This window comes from Centruroides sculpturatus, unplaced genomic scaffold, assembly GCF_000671375.1.
Source record: "Centruroides sculpturatus isolate CEXI.00-Female unplaced genomic scaffold, Cexi_2.0 scaffold1759, whole genome shotgun sequence".
In the NCBI taxonomy this organism is placed as follows: Eukaryota; Metazoa; Arthropoda; class Arachnida; order Scorpiones; family Buthidae; genus Centruroides; species Centruroides sculpturatus.
The window spans coordinates 83,597-97,616 of record NW_019386042.1 but is presented as its reverse complement, the minus strand read 5'-3'; the positions used below and the strand labels follow the sequence as shown (position 1 = coordinate 97,616).

The following is a 14,020-nucleotide window of genomic DNA, read 5'->3' as shown; positions in this document are numbered from 1 at the left end:
TTTTAATAAGTACAGCTCGGCTCCCTCAAAATTAAATCTTGAGTATACAATAGTAGCTAGATAGCAAATGTCCTCTTAAGTCTAGCAAATGTCCTCTTAAGTCTATAATCAAGTAATGGTCTCTATCAGTAACAGAGCTTCTTTCTTTTATCCTGGTATTGTTTTAGGGAATTTTTTAGAAAATTTTGGGAATATAAACTGAAGATAAGTACAACTTTATTTTGAATTGTCACTTTCAATAATTATCTGTACAAATTACAGATATTTAGCTTTCCACTCGTGATGTTTCTTTCATTTATATGCTATTAGGCCAACAAAAATAACCAGAATTCAATATGGAGATGAAAGATGATTACGCTCACCTAAAATAAGTTCAACAAACCAGTTCCATTAAATATCTCACTCGTTTCTAGTATTTTAAACAATATTAAATGGCGAAAATTGAGTAGACATAATAAAACATTTACAAATTCTAACAAATACAGTCGACTCCCCTGTAACACAGTTGATTATTCCGTTTTATATGAATTCCATGTTGTACGAGTCACTTAGATTTTACAAATACACGAGCCGTTCACAGCCCGGCACACGTATTTGTAAAATCGAAGTGACTCGTACAACATGATAATTCCGTTTTATATTAATTCGAACAGTGTTATAGGGGGGTCGACTCAGTCGACTCCCCTATAACACAGTTGATTATTCCGTTTTATATGAATTCCACGTTGTACTAGTCACTTAGATTTTACGAATACGTGTGCCGGGCTGTGAATGGCTCACGTATTTGTAAAATCTAAGTGACTCATACAACATGGAATTCATTTAAAACGGAATAATCGACAGTGTTGTGGGGGGGTCGACTTGTACAGCAGAAAATCAAAAACTGGAGACGTTAGAAAGCAAAACTCTAAGAACACCAACAGAAAAATGAAAAATTCTTGGAAGAAAGTAGGGTAATACAGTGCTCCTATTCCATGAAGTATTTAGATATATATATCCAGATAAATGTCGTCACGTTTATAATACAAGAATTTAATGTTAAATATTTATATTTTAGATTCCAGACACGAAGTTAACTACACTTGTGAAGGTTCGCAGTAATACAGAAGATATCGGTGAAGAGATATTGAAATCCTGGAAACCATTACTAAAAAGTATGGCACTATTAGGAATGAATTACAACAAAAACGGTTTTACTCTTCACAATCTTATCATTTTAATTGTAATGAAGTGTTTCTTTTTGTGTAGTTTTATTAATTTATTATACAATGTTTACACATACACCAATTTTTTCATGCTTGGAGTAGAATTTATCATTTTGGTTTCAAACTTGACATCTTTGATATCTATTTACAATTTTCTTATTAATAAGAATGAACATTTTCGTAATATAAAAATGTTGCCTTTCGTTTCAAAATATAAATGTTCTTCTAATCGTGAATACAAAATTTTACTGATTAAAGTAATTATTATATGGATTCAACCTATAGTGAGCGAAGTAGTTTATGTTACTTATTATATACTCAACGATAAAGAAATTAATACACTACATGTAAACGAATTATTCGGTTATAAATTACCTAAAATTTTGTCAATTGTAATTTTATTTATATTTGAAACGATCGGTACATTTTGTTTTTATATAACATTGAACTTTTTATATCTTTACTTCTCTTCCATATGTAAATTAATAGAAAAGTGTATTAACGAGTTGTCACACAGTATATCTACGTGCGAAATATTCGCTAAGGAAATATATTCGATTCCAAATATCTATATGAAAATAAAAGAAATCATAGAAGCTATCGAAGAAAGCTATTTTACAATTTTGTTTCTTTGGACATTCGTTTTAGGAATTTACTTAACTATAAGTCTTTGTAATTTTGTACCTTCTATCAATACGGATAGATTTGAAGCAAGTTTCTTATTATCTGTTTGTAGTTTTTCATTTATTTTATTTATTGATATTTGCATTAGTGCATCGAGAGTAACAGAAGCTGCTGTGAAATTTTCGTCAATTATATATAAGAAGTCTCTGTCTTGCGTTGAAAGAGATATCGAAGGTTATGCTTCTAGATTTTCGTCGAAATGCTTGGAACAATTGCCTTCGTTTTCTGGTTGCAATGCTTTTAAAATAAATCGAACACTAATCTTGACTATTGTTAGTTTAGCAGTTACTTACACAACTATTGTCTGTCAGTATACTTAATTTCGAAGTTTGTGCTTAAAATAATTTACAAAGTATAAGATTAATATTTTACTGTTTCATAAAATATTAAATCTGTCATAAATTTTACACTTAGTATGGAAAAATTAACCAGTTATATTGTCATTACAATAGATATGTCAATTTAGAATTGTTACTTAAGAATAAATTCAAATGTTAGCAATTCTCCTTCCATCTATTTATGTAAAGAGAAATATTTAAACATATGAATTAGTGTAATAAGTTAATGTATTTAGTATTTATTATTGTTATACAATGTGATCGTAATGTCGCTTCTCTGTGGGCTACGCCCATGTGTCTTATCCAAGTGTTAACGTCATAAGTTACGTTACGAATAGTCTGCCTGTGACTATTTCAAATCATTTTATATATTAGAAATTTCAAATTATTAACTAAATAACGACATAATGCATCAAAGATTAATACACAAGGTTTTCTTTACACAACTTCTAACATATATTATCATACAAACAGTATTAGAAACAATTTAAATTATGGTACTTCTCTATAATGTAGTATTAAGTTTGCATACATTTTTAAATTAATAATATACAGTGTGTATAAAAATTTCTTATTGACTTATGTTTGTATAAGTTGTCTTACTCGCAGTATAAATTAATAAAGTATATCCTATATAAAAAAGTAATGTGAAAAGGTTTTATAGAAAACAACTTTACAGTGTTACCAGTAAAAATTTCCACAGTTACTTTTTTCACATTTAGGTTACAAAACCTTACGAATTATTTAAATCTTTTACACTCTTTCTTATAAACCCTGTATTGTGGAAATATTGCATACATTAAAGTTAATTAAATAGCGATATAAGCTTTTAATCAGTTAATCTATTAAATACTGTAGTAGTAAATAACCTTATAAGTCTGCTGACCTTATTGTTATAATCATCAGATTTGTCATACACCTTTTCGATTCTTTTAATTAATTAATACTTAAATTCCCGGAATACATTTCGGCTTTTTTGCTAGCTATTCTCTAAACGAAATAGCTCATAGTATTAAATTAAATTTAGAGAAAGTATCTCTTCTTTTATGTCTAAGACTTTTAACTGTAAACATGCTTAGGCTTATGTAACTAAATCATGTCCATTCTTGGTTCCAACAGGCCCACAATTGGGGCAAATGCAAATAATTGGCTCCTACTTATCGTTCAAGAAAAAGTTCTGGAGTGACTCGCATGGATTCCATTAATATACTACGTGAGTTACGTTGATGAATAACCGCCTGGCCCAACCGTCGTCCTCATTAATATAAGAATAGGAATTACACTTGCATTAATATTTAATCTAAATTTAATATTGTTTAAATCTACCTTAATTAAATGAAAATACATTCATATGAATAACATATTTAATTTTTAATTACACATAATTAAAATTTCAATGATAAAATAGATGAAACATCATGAGTAATCTGAAAAAAATTAATATGTCGATTATTGTAATACAGTAGAATGAATGAACATATTTTTAAATGTTAGAATTATTCAATAATTATAAAGTATCGGTTTTCAAAGTCTTATTTCATTTGTGTTTATATCTATGGAGTAAATCATGAAGAATCATATCAGCAGCCTTCTCCCCAATCATGTAAGTCGGAATGTTCAAGTGTCCAGTTACCACAAACGGCATTATGGAAGCATCTGCTACTCTTAGCCCTTCTACACCTTTAACTCTGTAAGATATGTAAAGATTATTCAGCACTAAAGAAAAAATTTAGCAACGAGTTGCATAACATTCCCGGCAAAGAAGTTTAAAATTATGGTGGAGCCATCTCTTATAAAAAGTTTTTAAATAATATATTATATTATTAATTATTATATAATAGAAAAAAAACCTTAATTTTGAGGGTAAAGATGAGTATTATAACAAATTGTTAATTTGCTTCTTTACAGACACACTAAGGTGACATTATACAACACTTGGCAGATTATTCACCATTTTATTCAGTTCAGTTTAAAATTGTTAATGTTTATAAGTACTAAAAGAATTGGTCAACACGCGAAGAATTTCCATAGGACAATAGACAAATATTATTCATTTGTTTCTTTTATATTTACACAACAAAGTAAAAGCCGGGAATTTTCTATTGTTTGTTTATAATGAATTCTTAAACCCTTTTGAGGAATAGGAAAACATCAGTAATCTGAAGGAAATGCTGTTGACTACCGTAATACAGTATACTAAACTAATATCTTGTTGAAGGATAAGATTATTCAATTAAAAATAATTGCCAAGTATTATTTTCAAAGGCTTATTTCATTTGTTTTTATGTTTATGAAGTAAATCATAGAGAATCATATCAGCAGCCTTCTCCCCAATCACATAAGTTATTTGACCAGTTATTACAAATGGCATTATCGAAGCATCTGCTACTCTTAGCCCTTCTACACCTTTAACTCTGTAAGATATGTAAAAATTATTAAGCGTTAAATACTTGCCTATTTAGAAAAATTTCTAAATTATATAAATAAATATAATCTTACATTATATTTAAAAAATTAGTGTATGCGTATTGAGAAGAGTAACAGTTATTAATTGGCTTCAAAATTAATTTTTGTTAAAAACATTTCCGTTACAAAAGGCTTCTTAAAACTGTCACTGTTTTCTTTTTATTAAAGCTTATTTAAACATCTCTTATGAACTCCCGTGTTATATGAGGGATATATATTACACCTAGAATTTAATGGTATATGAACTGAAAGATGGTGTTTCTGAATGGTTCAAGACAATGGCTGCAGGAGACGAGTGACACGAAATCAAAAATCCATGGAAGTCAATGGTGACTGCCTGAAAAACTAAAGGAAATAGCTACCTCTCTTTTGACTATAATAAATTATTTTTATCTTTCCTGTGTTTATTCCTTATTTCAGCAGAAACCGTACATTAAAACGTGACTCATATCTAAAAATTGGTGAAAACAATGCGAGTTTCCACAACAAATAAACGTTCATTTTTTCAGAGGAGATATTTGCTGTATTCCTGAGAAGTACTTATATTTTTAGGGCTTCCAAATTTAAGAAATATTTAATAGATATAATTCATAATGTATGTGACACTTTTTAACTTTTATGAAGCTAAATGTCATTGTTATCATAATAGTTAATCATTCATAAAGCATTACTTATATTCATAAGAATTATCAAAGACTTACTTCAGCGTTGGATCAACCACAGTCGTAGGATCAGCATCACTTCCCATCTTGCACGTTCCACAATAATGGTATATTGTAAATGGAAGTGTTGTTGCTAGACAAGCGAGATATTCGTCGCTGAATCTCTTATAATGTTTGCAACCGGGTACACTCACTGGAAGTGGATAAACTCCAAATTTTCTCATGGCTTTCGTAGATGCCATTCTCAAGCAGTATTTCAAAGCTAAGAAACGAGTTATTAATTAAGCTTAAATGATATGCACTGTTAGAAAAATGGCTGATGTCACAAGAAGATAATGATTGCCAGTCATATGGCCCGTAAGTTTACATCGAAGTTTCTAACACTGTGTTTATAAGATATGCTTCGTTACAAAAGAATTAAAATTATCTTACCTTCAACCTGAATTTTTAAATCATAGGAATTCGAGTAAAATTTTAAATCGATGAGAGGATCGTCATGAGGATCTGTGGATCTGATAGAAACAAATCCTCTACTTTTTGGACGTGTTGGATATGGTAAACAAGTTATTGTATCAATCGATGTAAATGGTTCGAAAATTGTCTTCCATACCTGAAAAATTAAAACAAATTAATAATTATAATGTCATGATTAAAAATGCGATAGTAAATTTATGCAATTATTAAGGCAATTCATTATTAAATGAAAGCCAAATTTTTTTTTAAAAAACAAAAAATCTATTTCTGTCAGAAGTTGAATCAATACTGTAAACAAGAGGTACATTTCACGGATCTAACAGACATAAAGCAAGTTATGTAGACAGGTATGATGCTAGTGAGGCAGTTGAAATGGAGATTCTCATGCCAAATGAAGTAATCTCTATTGCTCCGTACACCCGACTATATTGGTCTATGATGTTTCAGTTTTCACATGTTCACGAAGCATATTTCTACAGATTTAAAAAATATGCTTTTTAATATTTACGAAAGGGCTATGTAATAAAACATAATGCAGGCGATTAAGACTGCAGTCCAGAAACATTCACTTTCACCTAGAATGTCGGACCTATTCCATGTCCTGGAACCAAGTGTAATCTACCGAGTAGCCCATCCTCTCGAATCTATTTTCGTTTTCCTCTATGGTCCTTCTTTATCCCTGCTGATTTCCGAAGAAAACTGCTCACCACTCTATCTTCCTGACTTGGTTAGAGACTTTAAACATCCAGATGATAACGTACGGAAACTGCCTGGACGGTAGTAAAGCCATAAACTATAAGTTGCAAACTTTGACACTAATTTCTATATAAAATCAAGATTTTTGTTCCTGTACATCCGATTGCTACAAGGATATTTGTAGTCCAGCTGTTGACTTTTTTTTTTTAGCAATGTGTCTGTCCCATTGCCATTTTGAACGTTTCATCCTCTGAATGATATCATATACCTTTCTTTTGATTTCTTTTCCAGGTGATTCTCTTTCTTCTTCTCATAATTCCAGCGTATATCTTTCTCTACTTCTTTGTTTATGGAACAGAAGCATGGACACTTCCCATTGTTACAGTTAATGCTTCTGCTACATAATTAAGTGCTGACAGAACATATTGCCTGAATACTTTTCTATTATATCTTATATTGTTACAAACATAATTAAAAAGCCTGATAAATCATTTATTCATTTATATATATTCAAATATTTTACGAGTATAATGCAATCTAAATTAAACTTACTTCTTCGTTTACGTTAAACGCGTGTCTTAAAACTGTGCCTTTATCAGATGCTGCTGATAAAGTAAGCCATAGCACTTCAATATCTGGCCAATCTGGTTCATCGTTAAATTTAGAATTTACAAATCCAACTGCTTCTACTCCTCCTAGAGATGTCAGTGGACCTGTAATAAAATAATGAATAACACGTGAAAATTTTACATTAATTCATGGTAATCCGTTGATGTCACACTTGTTTTACATGACGATTCCACATTAAGCAAAGATCACATTAGAATTAATTGCAACACGTTTATTTCAATCTTACCTGTGCCATTTACTAAGAATTCATTATAATATGGTACTGTGACTCTTTCAGCAGAATAAGTAAAGGTTTTTGCTCCGAATGTCATGCCAATTGTAGATGGCTGTTCTTGAAAATTACTCCCAACTGGTAAATCTGCTACAACATGAATCTAAAATTCATACGATAAGTTATATTTGTGTAAAAAAATAAAATAAAATTTTAGGATAGAACAATTATTACATCAAATTTCTCTAAAGTACGCTTTGGTCCAATTCCTGACAGCATTAAGAGTTTAGGTGAATTGAAAACACCAGCAGATACGATCACTTCTTCTTTGGCATAAGCTTCGTACAACTTTCCGTGGTGCTCGAATTTAACTCCGTAAGCACGTTTGTTGTGAATCAATATCTATAAATATAAAAATCTGTTTACTTTTCTACTTCTTTTATCCACTGGTATAAGAGAATATGAGTTACCTTGTGAACAAATGCTGAAGTTAAGATCCAAAGATTTCTTCGACCTCGTACGGGATATATATATGCTTGAAGAGCACCCCAACGTGCTCCTTTATTAATGGTTCCCTGAGGTGGTTGAAACACTATAACACATTATATAAGCATATTATATAAATATGAAATAAAATACTTTTTAAAATATTCTAAATACCATTTATTTCGATGTACTGTACCTGTCTGAGGCTCTGCATTAAAATCTCCAAAATCGTATCCAATTTCTTCGGCTGCTTTTACGTAACCTTCAGTTATTGGCGCATGGAAAGGTACCGTGTTAACAACAACATTTCCACCAACACCGTGATATCCTATGTTGTATATTAAATTGCTTCATATTTTATAAATTTATAATATATATATATTCCTATATAATGTAGAAAAAAGATTTACCATTGCGTACATAAGAATAATCTCGATTGTCTTCTATTTTTAAAAAATAAGGAAATACATTATCCCAATCCCAGCCTGTGGCACCATGTTCTGCCCAGTTGTCGTAATCTCTCTTGTTTCCACGCACAAATAAGTTATAATTTAAAACTGTGGTTCCACCTAAAGCTTTGCCTGCTACAATTTTATATTGCTGGAATGAAATAAATTAGAATCAATTTTAAGGTGTAGGCCTATATTTATACTCTGTCAATGCATTATTACAGGTTACTCACTCTGTTTATAAGACCTTGCGCTATGGTTTTACTAGGCACACTTGTAAAATTCCAATTGTATTTCGTTAGAGCTAAATTTAGAGGAAAAAGTGGAACTTGAGAGGTTAATGGAACCATTTCTCCTGCTTCTAATAGAAGAACTTTAACGGATAGTAGTTTGGAAAGCCTATTGGCTATAACTGATCCTGCTGATCCTGAACCAACTATAAAAAGTAAATAGTTAATTCTGTACATAATCTTATAGAATAATATAAATTATACGTTAATGAATTAATAAAACCATGTAATAAAAGTCAATGTATATCACTTATTTTAAAGTATCCTCCTGAAATAGCCATGAAGCTATAAAACTGAATATGTAATGTATTTTTAACTGTTCATGAAAATTAATTTGAGTTTCAGAACGGGTTTCTGTAAAATATTTGGTAGTCCACGTCAATAAAATGTGCTATGAAGACATTTCCTGAAAAAAAACAATGTTAATACTAATGCTTCACACTAAGGCAGTTTTATCTCTTTAGATCTTAATCGGTGTAGTTTATGGTTAAGAAGACACTTCAAAAATGTGTTTTATGGTGCAATGTTACATATTTGTCATTCTTGAAGACAATTCATGAAATTTCCAGAATTATTTATTTGTATAAATGAGATTAGCTGTATAGTTTTTGGTAGAAATCGGCCAATTGATTAAAAAAGAAATAGAGAATATAGACGTAGAAGATAATCATCATAGTAATGTAAGAGAAAAGTAATATGCAAGAAAATATTATTCAAAAAATCGCAGGCAGTGAAGAAATTGGATCAAAACAAAAAAATACACGAACACTAAAAATGTGACTGAAGAAAAATGTCAATAAAAGAATACGACTTTCGAAATGCATGTCATCAAGTGGAAGAAAGTAAGGCAAAAAATAGTTTGGTCCTTAGACTAACTAATTGATTTGTGTATCTCGTTTTTAAATAGCAAAATCTTAAAAAAAAACGAGATACAAGTAGGAATATTCTTGTGATTTTAAGAGATTTTTGTATAAAAAAAATTAATATTAAATAAAATCTCTGCATGTTATAAAGGGAAATAATTTTGCTAAGTTTTCAAAAGTTTTTGGTTCATCCAGTCCTAAGATTTAATGCAAAATAGACCCGCACACACAAAATTTTGTAAAAATATTTTTACATTTTGAGCTCTTTGATTGCTAGAACGATCGACACCTTCAAGCTAAGGTGCTGGAGACATACTGAGAATATCGTGTACTGCACATATAAGCTAAACATAAAGTTGTATTAGACGGCGAAGAATCGCCATGGGAAAGCAGATAGTTAGGCAAACACTATCGTACATTTGCCACGTGATGAGAAGTATCTCTATGCATTTGAACACAAAGGATAATTGGACCTTTCAAACTTTGCTATTCCGTTCGTGAGATTGTTGCCATATTAAACGTTCAGTATTTGACTGTAAACGATATTATCGCCAAGTAGAAGCGTACGTATGTAACTGCAACCCGCCAGTAACTTGATATGCCCAAAAAATTGACACATCAGGATCATTGATGTCTCAAACGTGTTGCTAGACAGTGTCCTATAGCAAAAATCACTAACGACTAACGACTTTCTTATGGTGTGGGGCCAGTGATATATTTGCTCTTGTTTGTGATGGTCGTGCTGCTCTTGCTGCAAGCTATTGATATTTTGCACTGGCCAACTTTTGCCTTCGTTTAATGGAGACAAAGAACCACTGCATATTAAACGACGGCAGGTGTTCATCAGCTGTTCTTTATACTACATTATATCAAAAATACATCAAAACTTACTCGAAACCTAACCCGAAAAGTTAACACTATAATAACAACGACGGGAGAACCAATCTTTTATTGAGATTACGTAGGTCTAGGAAACATCATTATCTCATATAAACAACATGTACGCTAATATTAAAAGTACAAATACATCCCAATTATATACAGAAAAATATTTATAAATAAAATCATAAAAGACCTACCTATAATATAATCGAATACATTTTTATGCTCTGCACAAATAATACAAAGCTGAAGAAACAAAACTAAAAGAATATATTTTATATCCAACATGTTGTACTGTACTCGATAATGATAGAAGTGAAACAGTCTTCACACACACACACACACACACACATATATATATAGCTTACATAATACCTCATATTTAATTCTGTGATACTTATTTAAAATGTAATTTATTAACGGCAAGGAACTGAAAATAGGACAAAAAAAGATGTATCTGTTCTATTAAAATATACAGATTGACAGATTATCAATAAGTACGAGCTTAGTTACACAACTTGAGCCTTAGGCAAAATTGCGTAACATTAAAATGTCAACAGTATGTACTTAAATATTCATCCGAATACTAAGAAGGTACCTATGTGTAAATTAAAAAATACGGAACTACGTTAAATTCAAGAGTAGATTGATAGAAGATACTCCAGAATGTCGAAACAAATATCTAGAAATGACATTCAATAATTTATTTAATGTTTCAATGAATTAAAGTGTATCAGGAGTGTCAAGTATGTGAACTTGTTACACCGGTTGAAAGAACAATGGTTGAAAAAATACTACTGTCTACGATGCAAAAACTTGTATTATAAACAAATATTAGTTTTCCAGCTGTTATATAAGTTTATAACAAAAGGAAAGTATGGGTTTCGTTCAAAAAAGTGACCCCCAAGACTTACATTTTTGGACTTAGGGCACTTTGAAACGTCGAGAAATGAAAAAAGGGGTGTCTTTTTCTGTATGTCTAGATGTCAATGTGTGCGGAGATAAGATTTCCTTCATGACGCTTAATAACTCCAGTGTTTTTGCAAGGAAATTTGTCTGTTATAGGAAATGATGCTATTAAATTTATAGTTAAAGGTACAGAGGGTCAAGAGTTAGAAGTGTCGTGGTCTGACTTGGCAGTCCGGCATTGTGATAATGTCACAATTAGATAAGTGTAAATTCTATGTAAAATGTACTGTTATATGAACCATAAAAGACAGCGATTAATTTATCAATCTTCTTATATTAATATTTACATGAACATGGTATACAAATATATATTTAAAAAATATTAATTTATATATACATACGTATACATATATTAAAAGACATGTGAATAATACTGTGTAAAACAATTTACACATAATTTCCTGTTGTGAGGTTTGTCTATGAGGGTTATTTAAATAATATTTACAGTTCAGTCTTTTACTTATTGTTTTATTTCCTTATCTTCTAAGTTTATAATTATCGCTAGTAAACAGACGAGAAAAGAAAATATTTTTCTTCTGTAATTACATCACTAGATATTTATCTTTTATAGAAATGCCTGGAGCAATTATTGTGAAGAATGTAAATTACCGTACAAAAAATGTAAATAATGAACGTGTTCCTATATCCACAGGTCATTAATCTAATTAACTGGAATTATTTTCTATAAAACTAATTAAATTTTTACTTAAGAAATGTTTTAAAATTACTAATCCCTATTAAATTCTTACTATATTTTGGCCTTATTACTAACATTTAAATTCAAGCTTAGATACATCGTTATATCGAGATAAACTCTTGATATAACGACATTCTTCACTCATAAAAATTGATAATGATCGAGTGTACAATTAATAGAATTTTAAACAGGTCGTCATTTTGTTTATTATATATTTTTGTATTACTGTAATATATGCTAATGATAAAATTATCATTAAGATAAGGGCGTTTCCATTACCGATAATGATATAATTTATACGAATTTAAAGATTATTAAGCGTTAAATTCTTTTAATTTCAGGTGATGAAGTTGATAATCTTCCTAATTATATAACGTGTGTGAGAAATAATACTGTTTTTCATCATATAAAATCTATAATACCAGTTCATATTTCAGCTTTTTTTAATTATTATTATTATTATTTTTTTCTTGCTTCTAGCATGTATGATATACACGATATACTTGACATACGTACGGAATTTGTAATGTAAATAATAAAGAAATATTTGAGTATTTATTATACAGTATATAAATAAAATTTTAATCATAAAAAAAGGCGCAACAAAATCAATAACCTAAATACAATACTGTTAACAGTATAAAGTAGTGTTACACTCTTTAACGTTACGACTACTTAGTTATAAACAAAGGTCAAGTATTATTTTCAAAGTAGTCTTTTTTTTATTTGTGTTTATGTTTATGAAGTAAATCATAAAGAATCATATCGGAAGCTTTCTCCCCAATCATCATAGTTGGAATGTTTAAGTGTCCACTTATAACAACAGGCATTATCGAAGCATCTGCAACTCTTAGCCCTTCTACACCTTTAACTCTGTAAGATAAAGAAAGATAAGCACCAATTTAATGCTTAACTCGAAAAATTCCTACATTTCTATAAGTCATTGTTATCATAATAGTTACTCATTCGTGAACATTACTTATATTCATAAGAATAATCAAAGACTTACTTCAGCGTTGGATCAACCACAGTCGTAGGATCAGCATAACTTCCCATTTTACATGTTCCACAATAATGGTATATTGTAAATGGTAGTGTTGTTACTAGACAAGCGAAATATTCGTCACTGAATCTCTCATAATGTTCGCAACCGGGTACATTCACTGGAAGAGGATAAACTCCAAATTTTCTCATGGCTTTCGTGGATGCCATTCTTAGACAATATTTGAAACCTATATATAATTATTTATTAAGCTCAAACGATTTAATCTTCGTCACAAAATTTATAATTATCATTACTTACCTTCAACGATAACTTTTAAGTCGTAAGGATGTGAAAAAAAATTTAAATCAATAACAGGATCGTCATGAGGATCGCTGGATCTGATTGAAACGAATCCTCTACTTTTCGGACGTGTTGGATATGGTACACAGGATATTGTGTCAATCGAAGTAAATGGTTCGAACATCGCCTTCCATACCTGAATAATAATAACAAGGGAAAGTATGGGAATAGTGTCAAATTTGACCATCCGAATTTTTTGAAAATCTCCACGTTTTGTGTCCTTCTTAATCCAAAAATATCATACGAAAATAGCAACAAAATTTGGTAAATACGTACGTATGTTTGTGTGTGTGTGTGTTTGTGTTGGTGTCTATTTCGCTTAATATCTGAGAATGGGGTAAGGATTAAGAAACGAAATTTGATACGGTGGCTTGTATATGAGAGACAAATTTTGGTAGAGAAAGATCGAGAGAATGAGGACTACGTATCTCGAGAAGAGTAGGCCTAATGGAGGTTTTATTCGTTATTAACATTTACAGTCTTTTGTAAAATTCACGCCTACTCTCAAAATTAAGTATTTTGCCATTGTATAGTAATTAAAAATATAAAAATAATTTTATAAGAAAATCAGACAAGAGATGGCACAACCACACATTTCTAGTTTTGCGTATTAATAATATAAAAGTTATTTTTTTTTTTGAAAACTCATAACAACCGGAAAAGTTACGCAACT

At 30.2% G+C, this 14,020-nt stretch overlaps 2 protein-coding genes across 2 annotated transcripts; both read right to left on the bottom strand.

Moving 5' to 3' along the window:
• Positions 1 to 3,764: 3,764 nt before the first annotated feature.
• LOC111613285 (glucose dehydrogenase [FAD, quinone]-like) lies at positions 3,765 to 10,624 on the bottom strand. The gene is made up of 11 exons (XM_023354634.1): positions 10,534 to 10,624; positions 8,535 to 8,737; positions 8,263 to 8,452; positions 8,049 to 8,180; positions 7,837 to 7,958; positions 7,601 to 7,768; positions 7,382 to 7,529; positions 7,078 to 7,238; positions 5,788 to 5,965; positions 5,395 to 5,617; positions 3,765 to 3,915 (listed from the first exon to the last, which is right to left on the bottom strand). The coding sequence occupies exons 1-11, from the start codon at positions 10,622 to 10,624 to the stop codon at positions 3,765 to 3,767; spliced, it is 1,767 nt and encodes a 588-aa protein (XP_023210402.1).
• Positions 10,625 to 12,724: 2,100 nt separating this feature from the next.
• LOC111613284 (glucose dehydrogenase [FAD, quinone]-like) lies at positions 12,725 to 13,471 on the bottom strand. Its single transcript, XM_023354633.1, has 3 exons — positions 13,306 to 13,471; positions 13,012 to 13,234; positions 12,725 to 12,875 (listed from the first exon to the last, which is right to left on the bottom strand). Exons 1-3 carry the CDS (start codon positions 13,469 to 13,471, stop codon positions 12,725 to 12,727), a joined length of 540 nt encoding a protein of 179 aa, XP_023210401.1.
• Between the last annotated feature and the right edge of the window lie 549 nt (positions 13,472 to 14,020).

What these genes read in the sequence shown, in the direction of transcription:
- LOC111613285 (XM_023354634.1), bottom strand. Translation starts at nt 10,624, where the DNA reads ATGTTGGATATAAAATATATTCTTTTAGTTTTGTTTCTTCAGCTTTGT. An exon ending in ATTCTTAGTAAATGGCACAG is followed by an intron (nt 7,239 to 7,381) that starts GTAAGATTGAAA and finishes ATTTTATTACAG; the next exon opens with GTCCACTGACATCTCTAGGA. An exon ending in TTTAAAAATTCAGGTTGAAG is followed by an intron (nt 5,618 to 5,787) that starts GTAAGATAATTT and finishes CTCGTTTCTTAG; the next exon opens with CTTTGAAATACTGCTTGAGA.
- LOC111613284 (XM_023354633.1), bottom strand. Translation starts at nt 13,471, where the DNA reads ATGTTCGAACCATTTACTTCGATTGACACAATATCCTGTGTACCATAT. An exon ending in CTTAAAAGTTATCGTTGAAG is followed by an intron (nt 13,235 to 13,305) that starts GTAAGTAATGAT and finishes AATTATATATAG; the next exon opens with GTTTCAAATATTGTCTAAGA. An exon ending in GTGGTTGATCCAACGCTGAA is followed by an intron (nt 12,876 to 13,011) that starts GTAAGTCTTTGA and finishes TTTATCTTACAG; the next exon opens with AGTTAAAGGTGTAGAAGGGC.